Here is a 22882-nt window from a genome sequence, read left to right on the forward strand (position 1 = left end):
GACTCAGTTATTGATAGGAAACTGCTGAACATCGTGTCCCCCTGCCACATAGAAAATACCAGCAGGCTTGCTCAATACAGTGGACGCTCGGGTTGCGAACGTGATCTGTGTGGGATGCACGTTCACAACCTGCAGCGTTTGCAACCCACGTCTGTGCACATGTGGGTTGCAATTCGGTGCTTCTGCACATGCGCAATCACCAAAACCTGGAAGTAACCGGTTCTGGTACTTCCGGGTTTTGCCAGTCCGTAACCCGAAAAAACGCAACCTGAATCGGCTGTAACCCGAGGCATGACTGTATTCTTTCCCACCCTAACCTCCTCCAGTTTTTGAGATTGCCATGGTCATGGTGCACACATTTCCCCAAAGCTTTTTCTGTGTATCTAAAATACTAGGAACCTTGTTCCTTTTTTTTAAAAAGAGATGGTGCAAGGTTCTGTTCTTAACTTGGAACTGTAAGTTCACAGATGGTGAAATAACTCCGCTTTTTTAAAAAAGTGCAAGCAGCATGGGAGTATTCAAAGAGATAATGCAAGCTTTTGGGGTTGTTTTTTTAAACTCTCTCCATCTTGGAGCTTGAACAAAAAGAAGCTTGCCCATTAAAAGTGCTCAGTTTGCCTATTTTCTGGGAGAAAAATTGCCTAAAAGCATAATATAGCCTTACTATTCTGAACATATGGTACATCTTCAGCTGATATTGAGCTGTCTGTTTTGCTGTTGAGCAGCTAATATTGAAATGTCAGGTGATCTCAGGACATTTAATATCCAATAAAAGCTGCAGATGAAATGGTTTGAAATGTTGCAGCCTCTTCATTACGTCAGTATCAAGGCAAATTAGTTTAGAAGCCATGGCTGTGCTTTTTCTGGGTATCTAGAACAATTCTGAAAATGTCTGGGTGCTCTACCTTCAAGTAATCACCCCCCATCCCCACTGAAAATGATGCCCATGAACCCTTCCTTGTCCATCTCCACTGATTCCATATACGATATATATACCCTATATGGAATATATGAAAAAGGTAAAGGGACCCCTGACCATTAGGTCCAGCCGCGAATGACTCTGGGGTTGCGGTGCTCATCTCTCTTTGTTGGCCAAGGGAGCTGGCGTACAGCTTCCGGGTCATGTGGCCAGCAGGACTAAGCCGCTTCTGGCGAACCAGAGCAGTGCACGGAAACACGGTTTACCTTCCTACCGGAGCGGTACCTATTTATCTACTTGCACTTTGACGTGCTTTCGAACTGCTAGGTTGGTAGGAGCAGGGACCGAACAACGGGAGCTCACCCCGTCACGGTGATTTGAGCCGCCAACCTTTTAATTGGCAAGCCCTAGACACTGGTTTAGACCACAGCGCCACCCACATCCCGTGAAATATATGTAACATAGAGCAAATACAGAAATATAGCATGATCAGCTAAGGAAGGAGGTTCTATATGTCTGGGCCTCGACTGATTATAAACTTTTAGCACCAAACCATGCAGAACTGTTTGTCCTTTATGCTGAAAACAACGTTTTGTTCTTCTCTTGCAGGGTAATCACTTTGATCAGTATGAAGAAGGCCACTTGGAGATTGAACAGGCGTCCTTAGACAAGCCTATAGAATCGGTAAGAAATCAGTTTTCATTCTCAAGCCCCGAGCAAGTGCAGCTCCACTAGCCAAGTTCAGATCTTACATTTAGATTAAGGAACTCAGGGATGTGTTTTAGTATATTTGCATGTCTTATGTTAACGTTAAAAATGAGGCAAGTCACTAATCAATCTAATCTGAAATGAGAAGAAAAAGCTATCTCACCTCAAATTGAAATAATTTATAGCAGCTGATTGTGCTAAATATTGAAAACACATCTTTTATGGCCCGAGTGGATATTGAGGAGTAAAATATATTTTGCTCTTCCTTAGTTCACATTTTCTTTGGCACAAGGAAGAAGACTGTAGAGCAAAGAAGCAGCATTAAGAAGAATTTAGTATAAATAGGTTGCATAGGATTCTTTTTAAAACTGCCTATGGCATTAATAAAAATGTTGGTGCAAATCTCCTTCTACCTGAACTTCCTGGCGAGAGACTACAGACAGGAAAGAGAAGAGCCACTTGGCTTGCTTTCCCTTTTAAACATGTCAGGTTTTTGAACTCTCTTAATCATACCACATTTGTGTGTTCTCCCCCCCCCCCCCGCACCATGGAATAGCTGTAGTTCAGCTGCCTAAATGCCCCTTTGAGCTTCATTATTTAATATTTGTGTTGGGCTGTAATGTCATTGGAGTTGCAGTTTAAAAAAAGATGTGATGGATACATATAAAGTATTATGGATAAGGCTGTGGAAATGAAAACAAAACAAATCCCCAGCATTTTCAGGGCTGGATTAAAAGAATTATGTCTTGACCCCTTTACAACTTTCTGTCCTGCTCCATCCTCTGAATTTTATGCCACATCCTTCCTTGGTGTTTACTCTTTGAGGATCCTGAGATGCCTTTTGCCTTCTGATCTCCTCTTCTTTTGAGCCGTCTCTAAGGCAGTGCAGAGCACGACAAGGCTCCACCTCTCTCCCCCACCTCAATTCATAATCACCCTTGCAGTTTTACCCTGTGGGATGAGCTGTAGTGTAAGCAAGCATGGTAGTTGAGACTGTTGCGCACCTGCTGGCCACCCCTAAAGTAGCAGTTCAGAAGGTGAGCAAGCCCTCTCTGAAACTTGAGTAATGTTGAACCAATCCAACATCAAGAAGCTGTGCATGAGTTGAGTAGGTTTCCTGTGCCAAACACAAACAAGGGAAACATATTGGTTGAACAATTCCTACGACCCCACATGTAAGATCATTGGGTCCTGGAATCTTCCTTAAGAGCCTTGGAACCTATGAATCCTCAGGATGTTACTCTTCTTTTGTGTTCTCCAAAGTTGCAAAGGCAGTTTGTCTAAAAGCTGTTCTTTGTAGGTGTGGAATAAGGGCATATTGACCTTTGTATGGTAATAATGTCAAGAGTGACAAAGCAAATTGACCCCCATCAGCATTCTAGTGCTTGCAGTCAGCCCTTGTCAGAACACAGCACTTGCTCCTTGCCCTTTCCTACATGTTCTTATTTTGCTCTCTTTCTACACGGTGTTGCTCTTTGCTGATCAGCCCACTTGGCTTTCACCCTGATCAGTAGGAACCTCACCTGTGAAGTTAATCCAGCCCTGTTAATGCTTTGTATACAGAGACTACTGGCTGTAGGCTCTCTGGAGTCCCAATTTAGGAGCACTAAAAACCTTATAAAAAAATAGTGTTAGGAACGAAGCAATATACATATATTTGCTTTCCTGTGTAGTAGATTGGTGTTTGTGTGTGAGTATTTGTGTGCGTGTTGAGATGTTCACAGAAATTTACACAACTTGGGGTGTTCGACGTTTTTTCTTCCACAGCAGTTGGCCCAAATTAGCTAAGCAGCCATGACCTGGTTTGTATTTGCACGGTCTGCATTTTTAATTTCTTTTCTAGGGTTTCCTCTCCTCCTTTCTCCTCTCCCCCCTCCCCCATTTCTTATTTCTGTTCTTCTGGTCCAGTGAACACTGCATTCGGTATCTACTGTCTTATTGTGCTGGCATGATGCTAGAATTAGGCATGGCGGTCACTGATGACACATGAAATAATGCTGCAGAGGGGGGTGGGAAGGATAGTGGTGATGCAGCTGCATTTGATTCTCTTGAATTATTCAGCGTTGTTTGTGTGTACATGCACACCCCAATTGAAATGCGAAGCCAGCTTCCCTCTTTGCAAATGTCATGGAACAATATTGCGTGCCATGCTGGCGATGTTCGTAATAAGACAAATGACGCTGTGTTCCATAGTCATTCATGCTCACAGGGTTCCCTTCTCTGCCTATGCCAGAAAGGGACTGTGAGCCCATGAAACCCCATCCCCTTTCATAGCTAAGAAACGGGGGCTTTCCTGTTATCACCAGAGACCTGTCTCATTGATTGCATTGCAATGTGTACAGCAGCTGTAGAAAAATCTCCAGTGCCTCAATGTTTGCTTCTGGACCACAGATCTACAGAATGAACCAGTGTCTTATTTTTCTAAGCAACATGCCCCAAAGTTGTTGTTTTTTAAAAAAATGTTCTGAGTTGAACACCCTCCCGCCCATGTTAGTGGAGAGTTTAAAATCAGCATGTGGTCCTTTCAAGGTGCAAAATGCTTTCACCTTGATGTTTTTTGTGCAACAATCTGTAATTCTTCCCCCCCCCCACCTCGGTTAGAGCCATGTTAGTTTAGTTGAACTCAGGTAGCTCTTAGAAATCAACGGGGCATGCTAGTTGTGGGTTGACTTAAAGGCCTATTGATTTCAGAGGGAACTAAGTGCCGCTCACTCAGCCTGGGTTCAGTTTGTTATCTTTAATTAAACTTAAATCAGATTTACAGGAGAAAACCTCAATAAATAGTTTAAGCGAGTTACCTGATGAAGAGCAGTTTAGATCCAGGTCATGGAACTCACAGCCCACCTCCCACTTGTTATTATCATGCTGGTGTTTTAATTCCTATCCAAACTTACTATTTTCTTTGCCCACTTTAAATACCCAGATTTCCATTTTAGGTGTTGCATCACCTATCTCTTGGAGCAAAGCTTTTTGTCCAGTGTCATAACATGATGTGGACTCAGTTTGGCTGGGAAGGGGGGGCCAGGGCCACCATGGAATCTTAAAGAATTCCCATGTCCACCAGGTGGAACCCCCACAAGTGTGGGAGGTGTCTTAAGGCAAACTTGTATTTCAAATAGGACTGAATGTTTGACTGGAGAGAAAAGATTTAGTCCATCATCTGGTTGTATATTGTCAAATAAGTCAAGTACCTCAAATGCATTAACTTTATTAGAACAGCAAGAAAGATTTTAGTTTTCCCGAACTCTCCATCTCCATAAGCTGATGTGCCATTGCAGCAGTCTAATGTGTCTTCAGCTCTTTCAGCAGTAACTGTTTTTGTATACGCGAATCTTATCCCTCACAAGAGTGTGGCAAAGCAGACACCCAAGTCACATGGAGGTGATACTTCTTGGTACTTCCAGCAAAATGGAGTCGTGGGCAGTCCTAGGTAGCAACCTTTGTCACTTATGACTGCTTGTGTTCTTGTTCTGACTTGGAGGTGCCAACAGCAGTTATAGCAGGTGGCCAATTGGAGAAGACTTGCTGTGCTGTTAGGTTTGCCCTAATAGGGGGACAGCTAGCCCTTTCTGGCAAATGTTTCCATAAAGAAAGAAAATAGTAAGCTGTCACCTACTCAGTGGCATTCTTAGTTTCATTAAATAGTTGGCAATATGTGAGCATGAGTGGCAACCCTAATTGCAAAAGGAGGCAATAAGATATGCAGTTAATTTTTTTAAAATGTATTGTCCACTCACAGACTTATTCAAATAACTAAAATAGCTTTAAAATTTCCAGAGAGCCTAGATCAATAGTTCCCAAACAATTGTGGGCCACTGCCCCCTTGGTTTCATAAACTCACCCCCAGTGCCCCCTACCCCATAAAAAGCCTTATTCAGAATAGTGGTTTGCGTGACCCGCTAAGGAAGATAATAACTCAGTAAAATTCAAAACAGTAACAATTACACATTTATTCAAACGCCCCCCCAAAGCTGTTTTATTTAATTAATTCATCAACTTGATCTAGTGATACCAGCTTTTCATTTATACCTCCAGCGCCTTCAGCTGCCCTCTTGCCTCTTAGCGACCCCCTGGATAATCTCTCTGCTCTCTAGAGAGTGATACTAGAGAGATTCCCGTTTTGGGAACCACTGGCTTAGATTGTTGAACACTCAGGCTTTATTCAGGTTGTTGTTGTGTGTTTTTTTTAAAAAAAATACTGGTTAGATCAACGAAGCGGAAAGTTTTAGTCTCTCAAAGTACATGATTAGGGAAGATGTTTGTCCAATGGACTCTCAACAGCTACGGACTGTGTTTTGGGAAGTTTATTTTCCAGCATGACTAGAACAGCTGTGAGTGTATATCAGGAAAAGTGAAACACTTTGAAAGGCTTAGTGCCGGAATGTGCTCTGATAGCAGTCATTGTTGCTAACATTTAAAAACACAGTGCTTAAAGCATTTCTGCTCACCCTTGGGAAGCAATATAACACAGAACATTTCCTTTTACCATTCAATGTTGAAAACTGATTTTTTTTCTTTCCAGCAGCAAATAAAACCCAATTTTCAGCTGGAAACGTAAAGTGGATTTACCATAAGGGCTTAACGGTAGTAAGTAAAGCCTTCTAAAACATAAGTGGATTTAAGTTTCTAAAGAGCTGTTGAGATCTCTTGGTTCTGGAAGCTATATAAAGCCCAAGGGATACTCCTGGAAAACTCTGGGGAATGGCTTTGCTTGGGAACACAGCTGAATTCACATGTGGCTCTGCAGCATTATCTATTGAGGAGATCCTTACCTGTATTGCTACAACATGGAACTTGATAGTGACTGGAATAAACTTGGTTTGGGAGTCTACAGATCTTTGCATTAGTAAAGAACATGATGCTGTTTACATAATTCTTCAGCAACTGGTGGCCAGAATAGAAAATGTCAACTTTCTCCCTCACTGGGGATGCTTTTCTCCCCAACTGCTCTATCTCAGGCTAGTGTTTCAGCCCCACACACTTCAACACTGCTATAGCCTCCATCATGTAGCCAGCAGGCCAAAAAATAAACTAGTTCAGGTCTTTTCTTTAACAGTTATTGCCATGTGTAATGAATCCCTCTTTGGGGGCATTCTCATTAGAGTTTTGGGGGTTCATGGGACCTTGACTCATCTCTAAATATCTTTGGGCATGTCATTTCCATCTTCTGTTGGTACGGTATCAGGTGTCGTGACCTCAGAAGTTTGATGGCGAGGCGATGATTAATTAGACAAAAACAGAAAAATAAATTGCACACTTAAATTGCTTTGAAGGACCAGGGTATTGAAACATTAGAACATGTCCATCATGAATGAGAGATAGTTGAGGTAGGTGGAAGAGCTTTGGAGCCAGTTCTTGTCAGGTTGGAAGATGGGAGCAAGATGAAGGTGATCTGCTGCAACGGAGTCAAGTTGCTGCTTGGAGGAAGTGTAACATGGAAGTTTCTTAAGAGTGAGACAGTACTACATACTATTCTGGCTTATCTGGTCTGGCTAATTTTCTTGAGGTTTCCTTTTGTAGTTGGACCTGGAATACAACCCCACATAACGTCTCTCATGACATCTACGGTTTTCCTGGGAGTAGTTTGCAGACATCCATAGGGTTCCTTTTGAAGATAGCCACTCAGGAGAGGAGGCTGAATTTGCCTGCACCACAATCGTGTCCTCAAATCTAGGAAGAACTACTACAGCAGTCCCTATCATCTCCCACTTTCTTGCAGAAAGCAGGGGACTGCCTCCAACCTTCCTTCCATCCCTGTCCTTAAAGTTAAAAATCTCCTGTTAAGTCCAGTAGGTGTAGCCTGTCCTGGCTTACCTGCTGTCCTGCTGATGTGTCGTAGGAGTTGCAGCCCAAAGGTGGTCATGTAGAAGACAACACAGTGGAGAAAACTTGATAGAATTGTCAAGACTTGGCCAAATACTTTAGCTGGCTACAGTTCCAATTTTCTGTGCACTTAGTGTTTATTCAATCACAGCAATACATGCATGGGGGAGGAAGGCAGTAAGAGGCCCAGAATAATTAGACAAACGTACCTTTTCTGTCCCATTGATGTGTCACAAAAGGAAAACAGCTTCTCACCATTTTGGACGGGAAGCAAGGTTGCCATAAGGCCTGCTTTCTTTCTAGTTCTATTCCCTTCCTCTCTACCCTCACCAACAAAGATGCCACTGTTCATATTATTAATCTGTGTCTCAGGGCCATTGAGAGCTGCAGGCGAGTTGATGCTGGCCAAAGTTAACTTATTCCAAGCACACTCTGATGAGACTTGGTTTTTGTCACATTGCATATCTATACCGATCTGTGGACTCCCCTGGTTCCAAAGTATGTAACTTGACACGGCTGCCAATTTGACATTTAGCAGCAGCCTGTACATTGCTGAGCACTATAAATACTGTGCTTTCTAGAGAAGCTGAATGGTGTAGCACTACTCTTGGACTATTCTCTCTTGCCTTCATTGTGTCATATGCAGTAAGCTCTAGGTTTTTGTTTTGGGGGATCTTTTCCTTTTCCTTTATCTCCTGTTTTGCATGGGATCACCCTTTGTAGCACCTAGTCTTCCTGCTTATGGGTTCTTTGATACACAGTCAGCATCCCTTATGGAGCCACTCAAGAGATAGCGATACCTGTCAGTCTTCGTCGGGTGGGACAGGGGCCTTTTGGGGACAAATTTGACATGGACTCTATTCACCTTCTCTTCTTTCTTTCCTTAAATGTCAAACTACTCATGGACACACCACTCATCACAGCCTCATTAAGCAGCTATACATACAGCCTTTTCCGAGGAAAGGGTTATGCCTCTGTTGTTACCATTCCTGAATGATCATTATATCCAATGAGGAGGAGTATGACACCCAAATGCTTGTGGATCATCTCAAAATCACTGGCTGGTCCAGTTTGATATTTCATTGCTGCTCATTGGTTAGCCCCTGATTTACTCCTTGAACAAACCAGGGTGATCATTCTGCTATAATGGGCTTCTGGAAGGCTACCCAACCTTTCCTGTTGGTTGACCTCACACATGGCAGAAGCCCCTCCATAAATCTTAAGAGGAAGTTGCCTTCAAACCACTCCCATTGGCAGTGGCATTGAAGGAGAAAAAATGGGGAAGGTGACGGCTGAGAAGGCAGCTAGCCTCACTTTTGCTGCTTTGGTGCCTCATACGTTGAGCATTTGACATTATTTGGAAGAGAAGAGGACTACATGTTGAGCATGGGGATGATGACAGGCTCGAAGCTTTACCTTTTCATATATTGAAAGGTGCTCACCCTCTTGAGTGGCTTGGAAAGTGTGGTGCTAATGTGTATAACCCTCCTCAGGTTTTTTTTTCCTCCTCCTTCCCCATGTCCCCCTCTAACGTTTGTTTCTCCTCCCGCCCTTCACTGTGTCAGTCACAGCGCTCTTAAAACTCCCAGCTGGTCTTGTATTTATTTTATGCTTTCATTCTTCTTTAATAAGTACATTACTTGCAAGCAGTGAATTGAAAACAAAGCAAACGAATTAAAAACAAAAACAAATTACCATTAGTTGGTTGGACAGTTTCTTACTTTGTGTTACATTTAACTGTTCTTTTGACAGCCCAGTTTTTAAAGCCAGGTTCGTATGGAAATGCTTTCACTCCACCTGCACCGCTTTTGGAAATAGCATAACAGCTTCATTTGTCTGTTTCTTTTTAGTGCATTCATAACACAACACATGGAGCACAATGTCTCATCTGGGCGGTAGCTGTTTCCTTTTGCAGGAGTGGGAGTACAAGCACAGCTGTTTTTCTGTCAGAACTTCTTGCCAGCCTGATGTTGACATTTTTTATTGAATAACTTTCCCCATCTTTGCTGCATTTTTCCATATTAAAAGCCATGGGAAAGGTTTTTTTAAAAAAAATTATTATCACAGCTACATATTCCACCCCACCCCGAACAATCTCAGCATCCACTTGTTGACAGAAATAGAGCCAAGCAGAGTGGTATGGGCATATTGAAGGAATCACAAGGTCTTCAGGAACATACACAAAATCTAAAACACACTCCAAACGAGCTAACCCCCGGCCATGTAAGGCCCAATTAGGATTGAGCATGCTCAGTTGACCAAAAAATGAGTGCCAGTTGAAAAACAAATGGAAAACCAGGGAAAGAGGGGTTTTAATTTGTTTTCTCTGGCTCCTAATAGTGTATCCAGGAAAGGTGTGGCTGGCTGGAACCCTGAACAGGAGCGCTCCTGTTAGGGACTGAGGATATGCTGCAGGTCACACTGTTATTGAACAAAACCAAGTGCCCATTAACTATCACCACACTGACAGCGGAGTCCTGTACATGTCTATGCAGAAGTAAGCCCCGTGCCGTTTAGTGGGACTCTCACTCAGGTGTGCATAGGATTGCCACTTAAAATACACATGAACATACCCTCTATACTCACGTATGAAGCTGCCGTGCTGGATCATATCATTGGTCCAGCTAATTAAGTATCGTCCACTCTTAACGGGCATGTGCTCGCCAAAGATTCAGGCAGAGAACTCTTTCTCAGCCCTACTGTCTGAGACCCCTGGGATCTTGTATATGCAAATCATGTGTTCGATCATTGAGCTATGGCCACCCATGGACATTGTGGTGGGGCAGCACCATTCAGCTGACTTCCTGAGTTGCTGCAGCTTACTGGGAAGGAGAGAAGCAGGGAGGTTGGGCCATGCAAGTGCACCAGGCCAGAATGGTTCCACTCCAACTTTTTCTACTATGCTGACCTCCTCAATGCCTCACCCATCCCTCTAAGCAGCAACTCAGTTGTCAGGAGGTCAGCTGAGTGCCACTGCCCCATCATTCTGCCTGCTTTTGGTTATGGCCCCAATTCCAGGGGTTTTCATGGCTTATGCATAAATTTAAATGGCTTGAGGATTGTAAAAAATAAGACAATAAAATTTTGGTGGGGTTTTGTTAATACTTATTTCCCTTTTTGTTTTTTTGTTTTGCCTCTGCCAGAATTTGGCAGTAGCTTCGTTATATGAAGCAAAGGAGGTCTTCTCATCTTTTCAGAAAAGGTTTGAGCCATTGTGCTCAAATCTGTTTTAAGAATAGCAGTGAAACAGTAAAATCCCACAAGACACTTTTGGTGACTACAAAGGAGCCATTTTCTAAAGTGCTCTGAAAATCACTTCATCAATGTGCCCTGTTTTTCCTGTAAGAATTTTGTAAGTCCTGAAGCGCTGAATTTGAACAATTGGCTCAGCTCCATAATGAATGAAGCAGGTTATCTGGAAAGCTTCTTCTGGAAAAAGAGGCAAATTTCAGTGCCTAAGTTTGAGCTGAAACTTTGAAGGTGGAGCTAAATGTTATCTCAACATCGTGGATATTCCGAAATCTGTGTCAGGAGATGATGGTGAGGGTGAAGAGGGATGCTTGGTCTGTGCCATCCCCTCTCTTCCTTCATATAGCCATTTTTCTCTTAGCTGGGTTTGCTTCTAGTTTTGGAGCCTAGCTGGGGGAAACTCGGTAATTAAAATAAAATATAATTGTGGGAGGGACTAGCAAAGGAGTCTTGCCTTGGAAGGGTTAAACACCCACAAATTGTTCCCTTCAAGCCCCTCTCCCTTATATTGACATTATGTAGGATTGGGAATCCTGTGTTTCCCTTGGAACATCTAGCCACCTTAATTATGTATATCCTAGATCAGGGGTGAGGAACCTTTCTGGCTTCATGGACCAGATCCTCATCAGGATCATTCTCAGTGACCATATTTGACAGATGGGCAACGCAGTCCACCTGTCAGTCCTGTGATGTCATTATGATGACATGTGATGGACAGGGAGACAGCATTGCCCACCTGTAAAAAAAATCCCTTGTGCAGTTCTGCAAGCCTCCTCCCACCCATTTAAACACTCGATTAGGAGTTTTAAAGAGGAGCGTGCAATGAAAGTGTTCTCCCCTCAAGTCTCCCCACTCTCCCTCCTGTAAGCGCCTGAAAGGGGAGTGTGAGGAGACTTGACAGAGGCTTCAAGATGTCCCTGTGCTCTCATTCTGAACTCTGAAGGCTGAAATGTGAGCCTTCCTCAAGCTAAGGTTATCCCGGGGACAGTCCCCGGATTGACAAATCAGTCCCCATACAAAATCCATTAAAGTTGAAAAGAGTCCCCGGATTCATGGCGGGGGGGGGGGGGAATCTGGTAACCTTACCTTAAGCCTGCCTTTAATTGTGACGACTTCGTAAAAGCGCTTTGTAAAAGTGCTGTTTGAAACAGCTTGTGCTGCTGCTTTGCTGTGGGCGAGACGTTACCACCTACCCTTCCTGCTTGCTTAAAGGAGAATTGTGAACTGTTTCAAACAGCACTTCTGCAAAGAGCTATAATTCCTGCTCATTAGCTGAGTGGGGATTCAGTCCTGCTGCCTGCTGATAGCAGCAGGTGGGCGTGGCTTGAGGAAAATGGCTTCGCAGGCCATATTGGGCACCCTGGACAGCCAGGATTGGCCCAATGGCGAGAGGGTTTCCACCCCTGCCCTAGATTATGTGGGATTTGTGTGATTTTAATTCTACCGCTGTTGGCTAGTTGCCAAGGAGTAGCTCTGGACAAACGATGAATGCAGCTTCCTCTCAACTTTGCTTCTAAAGTAATCCCCCAAGTATCCAAGCAAACTCCTTAGATACGCCTGAGCCCCAGGGCTTTCCTTGTTATAAATGCAGCACTTATCCGCAGGAGAAAACCTTTTTATTTTCTTTAACCGTTGTGCAAATAGCTGACACTGAATTGCTGCGGTACTTTCCCCTCCACCTACATTAATTTTTGACCATTTTGATTTTCTTTTCAAAAGATGAGACATTATGCTTGTTGTGTTTTCTCCCTACATGCACTAATGGTTCCTTGCTGTTTTAACCTGTTGCTAGGCCTGTTCCATTCTAACATCTTAGTACTTCTGTTAGCTTACATGTGAAATGCATCACCCAGTTTGTGCTTGAGCTCATTTTATTTTATATTTTAAATTCCTTTTAATCGGTTAATATTTTCAATTTGTTTTGTATTTTTTTTACTAACCTCACTGTATATTTTCAGTTTAACAATTGGCTGCATGCTAATATATATATATATATACACGTATATGTATATTATATATCTCTTGTTATATAATATATATATTATAATTGATTTATTTTTATTTTTAAAGAAAACCCAATCAAGTCTAGCCTGGATTTTGCTCTGATTGTGTTTTGGTTTCTAGTGGTGGGGGCAAGTCTGACACTTAACAACTTAACTTGGTCTCTTTAAAGTCTGACACACAAACAAGTTTAAAAAAAAGAAAAAAAGCAGACTAAGCACATCCGTTAGTTTTTCTTTGCACAAATCAAGTGGTGCTCTCTAGGTGATGGATATGATTGTATAAAGTAGCTTGATTTTATGCTTTTTAAATGTCATTTTTTTATTTTCTCCCCCATTGCTTCCCCTCCCTTTGTTATGCACAAAAGTTGCCCAGCACACCATCAGAAAGTGTGATGACCCTCCCTGAAACCCTGTTCCTGTGGAAAAATCTTGCCAGCAGGTGTTTTTTGTTTTTGTTTTTTTTGTTAATTATTTTTTATTATGTAAATATCTTTTCCCTTTTACTGGGCATATATTGCTCGTAAGTAGTTTTTATTTTATTTCTTTTGCATGCATATATGTAGAAAAATGTCTTGTTCATAATGTGTTTCTGTGGAAGAGAAGAATATATTATTGGAATATTTTTGGTTTGTTTCTCTGTTCTGTCTGTCAGGATAATATTGGACACCGCTTGCTACAGAAGCATGGCTGGAAGCTGGGCCAGGGCTTGGGGAAATCTCTCCAGGGTAAGTAAGAAATTTGATTTGTTTAAAATGCTCATTTTACTTCTGCTTACATTTCTAGATTCCTCCCCTTCCCTCAGCCCTCTGATTGTACCCATTGAGTTTTATGTTTCTCATATTGCACTCAGTTTCTCTTAATACACACAGGTCTAGTATTGGGTTTATTCTGTGAAATGTAGTTTTTATTTAACGCAGACTGAAAGCAAGGAGGACAGTACAGTTGGAGTCATCTTAGAGAAATTTGTATGCTGTCCTCTTGATAGCTGACCATAGTACCACCATGATTTTGGTTTGCAGATGAAGGCACAACCAAAAAACAAAGAAAGAAGAAGATATGAACTGTCTCAACTAGCCAGAAAATGGTTCTTTTGCTGAGATGGTATGTGTGTGTGTCCCAGAACAATGTGATTTGAAACTTGAGACAAAGAGGATGTAAAAGACATTAGCTTTAATTTAGTCAGGTTGCTTGTTGAGAGGTTAAATGTCTTGATTTGACTAGTGTTTGACAGTTTCTAATTCCTTCCTTTTCCTCTTGTAACCTTTTAATTTGGACTTTAGAAAGATTCATATGAGAGAATAACTGATATGAGAGTTTTACCGCATTTGAGCTCTGGGGTGCTGTGTTGGGTAACCAACTTTTCAATTCCAAATTGGAGACTCAGTGAGTCATTTGCAGAGTGTGATATAGGCAGCCAGAGGAATAAAGAGACAAGTTTTGTTTTCTTCCTGGAAGCAGAATCCAGGCAGCTGTTGGAACCTAAGAATTACTGCATTGTCATACTGGTTATTTGGTTTAGCTCACTGTTAGGAGTTCTCTTTTGGTAAGTTGCATGATGGGAGTATTGCCATCAAACTCCTGATGCTCACTGCCTGGCTAGCGTGTGTGTATGTGTGTTTGTTTGTTCATTTTACGAGGAATCACTATGTGGAATGCACCACAGAGGGTAATGCAGGAATACACTTGTATTCACTTAATTGATCCTTCTATGCAAGCTGATACTCCAGGTCAAGTACATGAACAGTCCAAACAAAGTATTCAGTGCTGTCCTTTATACTGTTTTCTGCAAGCCAAGCCGTGAGAACTTTCAATATTCATTTGATGACACGCACAGTGAAAGGGCCCCTATTCAGATAAAAATGGGGGGAGGGAGCAGTTCTCCCTGTAGTCCAGTTTACAAGTAAAGTTTAAATTGTGTAAAATGTTAAATGGGGTGTGAAGGGCACAATATGATTTGAGAGGGATGTACGTGCTAATTTTCTCGAGTTCTGAGGAGACTGGCTCCGGTTTCAAAATATGTTTGACTTTCATCTGCAGAGCTACAGTTTGATTTAACCTTGTGCTCCTCAGTATGGTTCACAGGGCACCATGAGACCCCCACCCCCTGCTGCCCAGCAAGCTCTTGCGTCTCTTCCAGTCTTTTTCATAACAGTTGGTTGTCAGGGATGTTGGCTGTGGTTTCTTTTTGTCTTTTGTTTTAGTTGGGTGGTTTTTTGGTATAGATATTCCGCTTGGTTTCTTTGCTGGGGGTGCGGGGATGGGAGCAGATTCTAAGCCATGGGTAGGCAAACTAAGGCCCGGGGTTCGGATGCGGCCCAATTGCCTTCTCAATCCAGCTTGCGGACGGTCCGGGAATCTGCATGTTTTTACATGAGTAGAACGTGTCCTTTTATTTAAAGTGCATCTCTGGGTTATTTGTGGAGCATAGGAATTAGTTCATTATTTTTTCCTCCCAAAATATAGTCTGGCCCCCCACAAGGTCTAAGGGACAGTGGACTGGCCCCTGTAGAAAAAGTTTGCTGACCCCTGTTCTAAGCATCACCAGTTTTTCTTTTGTGAAATGGGTATTTGTATGGTGACATGATGTCCTCATGTGCCCCCAGGCCCAGAAAGACTGGGGACCCCTGATTTAAGCTATTTTCCCATCAAACATTTTCAGCATGGCCTCTTTCTGGACTGCTGCATGCTAAGGTGCAGAATCTTCACATACACGCTAACTGTATTGCAACCAGCTGTGATGGGCGTGGACTGGATGGGAGGTTGCCTGCTCTTGATGGGGTTACACTCCCTTTGAAGGAGCGGGGACATAGCTCGGGGGTACGCCTGGATCCTTTGTTGTTGCTTGAGGCTCAAGTGGCCTTAGTGGTGCAGAGCACCTTCCCGCAGCATTGGCTGGTGGCCCAGCTGTGCCCACCTGGACAGAGATAGTGGTTGTCTATGCTTCAGTAACCTCTAATTATATTACTTCAACACATACATAGGGCTGCCTCTGAAGATGGATCAGAAACTTCAGCTGGTGCAGAATTCAGCAGCCAGGTTGCTCACCAGAGCAAGGCGGTCTGAGTATTATTACATTGATCCTGGACCAACTACACTGGCTGCCAAATAGTTTCTGGGTCCATTTCAAAGTGCTGGTTTTGACCTATAAAGCCCTAAACAGCTCAGGACTGCAAAACACCTCTCTCCATTTGAACCTACCTAGACCCTGCAACCATGATCTGAGGTCTTTTCTGTGGGGATCCCCATTTGTGGAATGCTTTTCCCAGGGAGGCTTGCCTGGTGCCTTCACCGCATATTTTTATGTGCCAGGTGAAACAGATCTTTGGCTGATTAACTAACGTGCCTTTTTAAGTGTGTTTTTAGGAGGAGCATTATTGGTTTGTTGTTTGTTTCGTTACATACTTTTTATTCTTATTTTTCTGTTGTGAACTGCCCTGTGATCTTCGGGTGAAGGGTGGTATACAAATTTAATAAATAATAACAATAATCCTGTGTTGGTATTGCAAGAGAACCAAAATAGGGTATTCCAGATTTCATTCTGAAACCTCCAGGGAAGAAGGCAGAAGACTGTTGTGGTCAAAAGCTGTCACGTGTTCAGTCCCTCTTCGCCTTCCATGTTTATAAATGCTAAGCTAGGAGAGATGTCCCTCTGGTATTTTTTTGTATAGAATCTTCTTCTGTGCATGCACATGCACATGCACAAACACACACACATATACACATGTGTCATGGCAGGTACCCCACAGCAGTGTGAGAACTGCTGGTTTGCACCATTCTCTCTACATCATCAAGGGACGCAGGTGGCGCTGTGGGTTAAACCACAGAGCCTAGGACTTGCCAATCAGAAGGTCGTCGGTTCAAATCCCTGCATGGGATGTGAGGGCGATCTGGCTGCGACATCTGTCACCCCATTGATCGCCAGGGTTGATTCGGCTGATCTGGCTGGCTAGGCAGGTGTCCCCTTCCTCCCTCACCGCTCCATGTGCGTCCCTCCCGAAGCTGCGCGCTCGGTGGAAGAGGACGACCATCCCAGATAGAAGGAGTGTACCGTTCTTCGGTCAAGGGTATACGATAGCTGCGCTCCCCTGCTAGAACCTCCAAACAAGCTCAAGGTCCCTGCAACGGGATGAGCTCCTGTTGCTCAGTCCCTGCTCCTGCCAATCTAGCAGTACGAAAGCACGAAGTGCAAGTAGATAAATAGGTACCGCTCCGGTGGGAAGGTAAACGGTGTTTCCGTGCGCTGCTCTGGTTCACCAGAAGCGGCTTAGTCATGCTGGCCACATGACCCGGAAGCTGTACACCGGCTCCCTCGGCCAATAAAGTGAGATGAGCACCACAACCCCAGAGTCGTCCGCGACTGGACCTAATGGTCAGGGATCCCTTTACCTCTACATCATCAAACAAATGAATTTTTTTCCAGATTTCAGTTTTGTGCCTTTCCTCCTGCTATTGAAAGCTCCAGTTCAAAGCTATTCTGTTAACTTCCACTATTTATACATCATTAGAGGTGTGGACTGCAGCTCCCTTTGTCATGAAAAGAATATTCTGAGCTCCTGCTGCTGGAGCTGTGCCTAGAAGGCATATTTAAAATTCTGGCATAATGAGGATCAATTGAACTTAGTCCTCTTATCACCACACCCAGCCTCTTGTGGAATGTTGAAAAAGTGAAGAGCACTCCCATGGATTCCAGTTGTTGTACAGCCAAGGAATAGTGTCCTGGCCATTCAAGAGGTGAGAGGAAGGGGGTTGCTGCCCACAGACATTTTTTTCCTCCACCGGTGCATTCTGGGAACTTTCTACCATTTTCTGCAAGGCTTTGAACAATCTCCTTGTGTGTTTTTTGAATGGCCACTTGTATGAGAAGAATACTCTTGCTGCCTGCTTGTTCATTCAGTCGGCCTGTTCAGCCCTGTCTGTCTCAAAGGCCTGTGTGTAGAGAGGCTTTATAATGGTCAGTAAACAGCACACTGCAGCATCTTTGGTCTGCAGGGTAGCTGCAGCACCATAACCCCCAGCAAATGGGAGCTAGTTGAGTGGAATGATTGTTAATATTGGTTTGAAATACTGGTTTGAATAATCTATAGACATGCTCTTGAAATAATTACATTCTGTGTCAGCTTCCTACGGTACAATGTATACAGCAGAGCCATTTTATCAAGATGTCTAAAGAGAGACAGCTCTGACTGAAGAATCAAATAGCTTTTCTAAATTCCTTTTGTAAAACAAAACATCGCCACACTGGTGTCTTACGTAAATACAGAGGGTGAGGGGAATCAAACTGGTTTAATCGTAATTATTGCGTCCCCCACTGTCCTCACCTAGAGCGGTTGGCAGAGAAGTGCTGTCATAGATGCAGCTGGACTGTCTCTTGTCAACTTCCTCCTTCCAGCTCACCCGTATAGCTAGGCCTTCCTGGGTGCAGGTATTTGAGAGTGTGGGATTGTGCTGAATAGGTGTGTCCAGGGAACACTCTGCACATTCCAGAGCACACTTGCAGGATCAGCATGGGTGGTACATTGCCAATTGCACCAAAGCCCCACATTAGAAATGTTGATGTAGTTCCTGAAATCCAGTGCATGGTTTGGGTTTTGAAATGAACAAGAGAGGCAGGCTGCAGTTCAGGGTAGCTTGAATCCCCGCCCCCCCACCCCCCAAAAAACCTGTGCATGTTTGCTGGCTTTACACAATCTCCTAGTTAAAGGCAGAGAGCTGAGATGGATGACTATTCAGAGGTTGCCATGGGTATGGCGGTCTTGCAACTCTCATTGGGATTTAGCAGCAGCTACCAATTCTCTGCTAACACAGTATAAACTCTACTTAGATGCACTCCACTGACTTTGATTCTCCTATCTACACATCTGCTTGTCAGAATATCAAGGCATTTGATACTGATGCCAGAGGAATTTAAATGTATTCAGTCCTGTGTGGAGAGCTAGGAGGTAAAAATGTAACATTGGCAGCAAAGGACATCCATGAGATCTCCATTTCTCCCTCTCCCAAATTAAAATTTAATTATCGCACACCTCTATTCTTGTTAAGATTCTGTATATTTTCTGAGTGCTGAGGCTGAAACAAAATCACCTATTAATCAGGAACAGAGGGAGAGAATCTGCGCTTCCTATTCAAATACCAGTCTTCTCCTTCCACCTTCATTTTAGCAATTAAATACTCCTCCTGTTCACTGTGTGTAGGTTGTCACTTGAGTGAAGATTAAATTAATGTTCCTCTCTGCTCCATGTTGAGCAGACAATGAATTACTATCCCATATTCCTCTGCATTGAATGGGAAATGTCCCCAGTTGAAAAGTGCATTTTGAAGAGCCGTATCTGTTCCAGAGGACCAAACTCTCAACTCCAAGGCTGTCCATGCTTGCTTCTTTACCAGTTGCTTCTGGAAAGCTCAAAATGATTGCTGGATTCAGCTGCTACTAGTCAAGTATACAAACTCATACAATAAACTTGCCAGTGATACTCAGTAATTATTGGTCTGAAGGCTCCCACAAGTTAGTTAGAGACAGGAAGCCTTCCTACCATTAATGGTGAGGAAATGCTTTTTTTAAAATAAATTTTTATTGATTTTCCAACATAAATTAAAACACTTTACAACTAACAATACATAGACAAACAAACATATAAACACGTATAATTTCATAACCTCTTTTTCTTAAGCCTTATTTCAACGACTTCCCCATACCTCCCTTTTCTGCATCCCTGTTTTAAACTTTTTCAGCAACCCCTAATTTCAATTACTCATAATTCACTTTCTTTGATCCTTTTACTCTTACCCAATCATTTAATGGTGAGGAAATGCTTTATGTTCTGCAGACGTACTTGGGAATGCCCAGGTTTCTGGTAGCATCTGTACACCCCTCAAATCTAAAGCAGGTGTAGTACACATCAAGGTGTTACCCTACATTCCTTTTTAGCAGCCTGAGTGTGTGCATTTGAAATGGTGATGGTAGCCTGGAAAACTAAGCTGCTGTTGTCTACTGAGTGTACCAGCAGAAAGAATGCTCCCTATTCCTGTGTGTTTTTCTTAAGGGTGGTACTCCAGATGCATTTTCCTTCCTTTAAATGGAAAGTCTCCTTTTCTCTTTTCATGTTTGGTTATATGTAATGCAATCTTAATTTTGGCTCACTTGCTTCAGGAAATAGCCATAGTAGCCATTTCTGTATTAGTGTGGTGCACTCTATGTGGGGATGCACTGGAGTCTGATCTGGGAGCTTCAGCTAGTGCAGAATGTTGTGACTAGACCGGTGCTGGGAACAGGCTACTGCCAACACATGACACTGGTGTTAAAAGACTTGCACTGGCTTCCCATCTGCAACCAGGCCAGGTTCAAGGTTTATCTGCTAGTGTACAGAGCCCTGAATAACTTAGGCCCAGAATGCCTTTCCCTGTATATACCAAATTGATCACTGAGATCATCTGATGGAGCTTGGTGGTCGTCCATGGACAAGAAGTGCAACTCAAATGAACGAGGTTATGACTTCAGTGTTGTGGGCCCAACTCTGGAACTCCCATCAGAACTCAGACAGGCACTGTCCCTGCTGAGTTATGTTGTAAAATTTTCTGATGTTCTTCGTTTAAATTTATGGGGTTTAATTTCTTCTAAATTTTGCATATTTTTATCATTGTAAGCTGCTTTGAGACCTAGATTCTGAAATGCAGGATATAAATTATAACAGCAACAATGCTTATAGGATGGACTTTTAAACATGGGTCATTTTAAAAGACTCCGTGAGTTAGGTCAAGAGGGATTTCATCAGTGTTTTCACACGTGTTCTGGTGAGGAAAAGGACCACTGTTGAACTTCCTCTTGTGAAAATGTTTGTTCTTCATCCTATCCCAGTTAATGGCTGCATCTGATAATAACAAAGTTTGTTTTATTGTTATGTGAACAAGCCATAGGCATAGCCACATGGAGGAGAGAGCAAGCTTTTGCTGCAGTTAACCATGGTTTAGTGTTTTATCTGAACCTGGGCAAACTGTGACTAGTCTTAACTATGGATTACTGAAACAAACCAATTTAATAAACCATGGCTTAAAATTGGCTTGTTTCAGTAAATGCTTTTTCTGGGTTTAGATAATAAACTGTGATCATTATATTCAACTGCAGCCACTGATTTTGGTCAGTGTTAAGCTAAAATACTCAGTTCTGCTCCTGTAACAGTGTAATGGCAAGTACAATACTGTGCTTAAAAAGTTATTGAGTTGCATTCGAGTGGGTGAAACAGTGCTAAGCAAGCATTGTTTCCAGACCACTTTCCCCAGATCACTCCACCGTTTCCAATGATGGTGGGCAGCTTGGGTAGGCATTGTAAGAGGATGGGTACATTTTTCCTCCAAGCATATTTCAGAGTGGCTTCTTTGTCCTCTTGTGTTATAGTGTTCTATACAAGAACAGTGATTCAACCTTTTCTGAAAAGCAGAATGGAGCCACTTCAGCTGCTTAGCAACACTTTGTCCTTGTTAGTGAAGATGTAGCAAAATGGTTATATAGAGAGCATAGTATCTTGATTTTGTACAAGTTTAATAGGCAGCTGATTCCCACCCCCAAAGCGGAAAGTGTTGATTATTTGAACTCTATAAGGGCATGGCTCAACCAGAAGTGTTGCTTGTGGTTGAGAATGTGCTATGGGTGGCTGAAGTTGCATTCCTAAAGAGCAGGCCTTTGCAAAAGGCTGTACAATGGTACCTCGGGTTACAGACGCTTCAGGTTACAGACTCCGCTAATCCAGAAATAGTACCTCGGGTTAAGAACTTTGCTTCAGGATGAGAACAGAAATTGCACGGCGGCAGTGGGAGGCCCTATTGGCTAAAGTGGTACCTCAGGTTAAGAACAGTTTCAGGTTAAGAACGGACCTCCGGAACGAACTAAGTTCTTAACCTGAGGTACCACTGTACACAGACCCTGCTTAGGGTTGTCCTCTGCCAAGGACCACAATTGAAGTGACGTGGCCCTTCAACACTAGACCCATTAGAGGGGTCAGGCTTCTTGGCTCCATAAAGTATGGTTAAGTCAGGTCATGTTCCATTGCTTGGCTACCTCTGGGCTACTGACCTAGGTTTGCTTGGGGATCACATGACCCCTTCAGAGTCTTCCCACAAGGAAGGCATTTGGTTTCTTTAGAAGGGGCAGATAAATTAATCCTTATTTTCAGCTGGTTGGTTGGGAGGTACAAGTGAGGTCTCTTCTGAAATCATTGTCTCTGAGCTGCTACCCAGTCTCTGCTTCTTCCCATCCTACTATTGTGGCTTTCGTTATTTCCCTAAAATGTCCCTTGTCTATGCTTAACTTGTGCCTACAGCATGAATGTCCACTTAGATAATCTTGTTGGTCTACCTTTTGATAGTGCTACAGATAGGCCAGATAAGATCAGCCCAAACCTCCTCTCTACTACCTTCCAACCTCCAGTGATATAGTTTATTACCAGTTAACTCATGTATGAGAGGTATCCAACCTGTTCTGGAGACGGTTTCACTTCTGCTAAAGGACCTGGTTCATAGCTTGGGGGCTCTCCTGGGTCCATTATGTCACAGAAGCTACAAATGGCCTTGGTGCTATGTGTCTTTTACGAGCTTTAAACCATATCTGGGTGACTAGCCTATCTTGATGTAGATAACCTGGCTTTTGTGGTCTGTGGTCTAGTAAGCGTCTGCCTGGAATTCGTGCAATGTGTTGTTGTGTGTGGAGCTGCTTTTGAACACAGTTTAGAAACGTCAGTTGCCGCAGAATGTAGTGATGAGGTTATTAACAGGGACAGGGCATTCTGATCATATTATGCCAAACTTTGCCTGCTTGTTCTGGCTTCCAATTTGTTTCCAGGCCCAGTCTGAGTGCTGGTTTTAACCTCTAAACCAGGGTGGTCCAATGTGTGGCCCTCAATATCTTTTTTGGCAGTCTTCAGGAACATTTGACATTCCCCCTGAGCCCTCACACTGCCTTCCCAAAGCCGGGAAGGAGGCATGAGGGCTCTGACAGGGACCCAGGGTCCTCCTAGCTCCTTCCCAAAGCCTACTTGGTGCTTTCCCAGCTTCTGGAAGGAGGTGGGAGGGTCTAGGATTCTTTCAGATCTTCATGCCTCCTTCCCAAAGTCCAACACCTTGTTTAGTCGGCTTTGGGAAGCCAGTGGGGGGGGGCTGGAGGGTCTTCAAATTTTGGCTTCACTCCTCGCCC

General features: G+C 43.2%; 1 protein-coding gene across 1 annotated transcript in view; it reads left to right on the forward strand.

Moving 5' to 3' along the window:
- The window catches only part of GPATCH8 (G-patch domain containing 8), an 82625-nt gene that overhangs the window by 24409 nt on the left and 35334 nt on the right, over positions 1–22882 (forward strand). The window contains 2 exon segments of the mRNA XM_083582418.1: positions 1529–1603; positions 13355–13427. Of these exon segments, the coding sequence (XP_083438544.1) occupies positions 1529–1603; positions 13355–13427 (148 nt within the window).

The sequence above is a fragment of the Podarcis filfolensis genome (genome assembly GCF_964270895.1).
Source record: "Podarcis filfolensis genome assembly, chromosome: 13".
In the NCBI taxonomy this organism is placed as follows: domain Eukaryota; kingdom Metazoa; phylum Chordata; class Lepidosauria; order Squamata; family Lacertidae; genus Podarcis; species Podarcis filfolensis.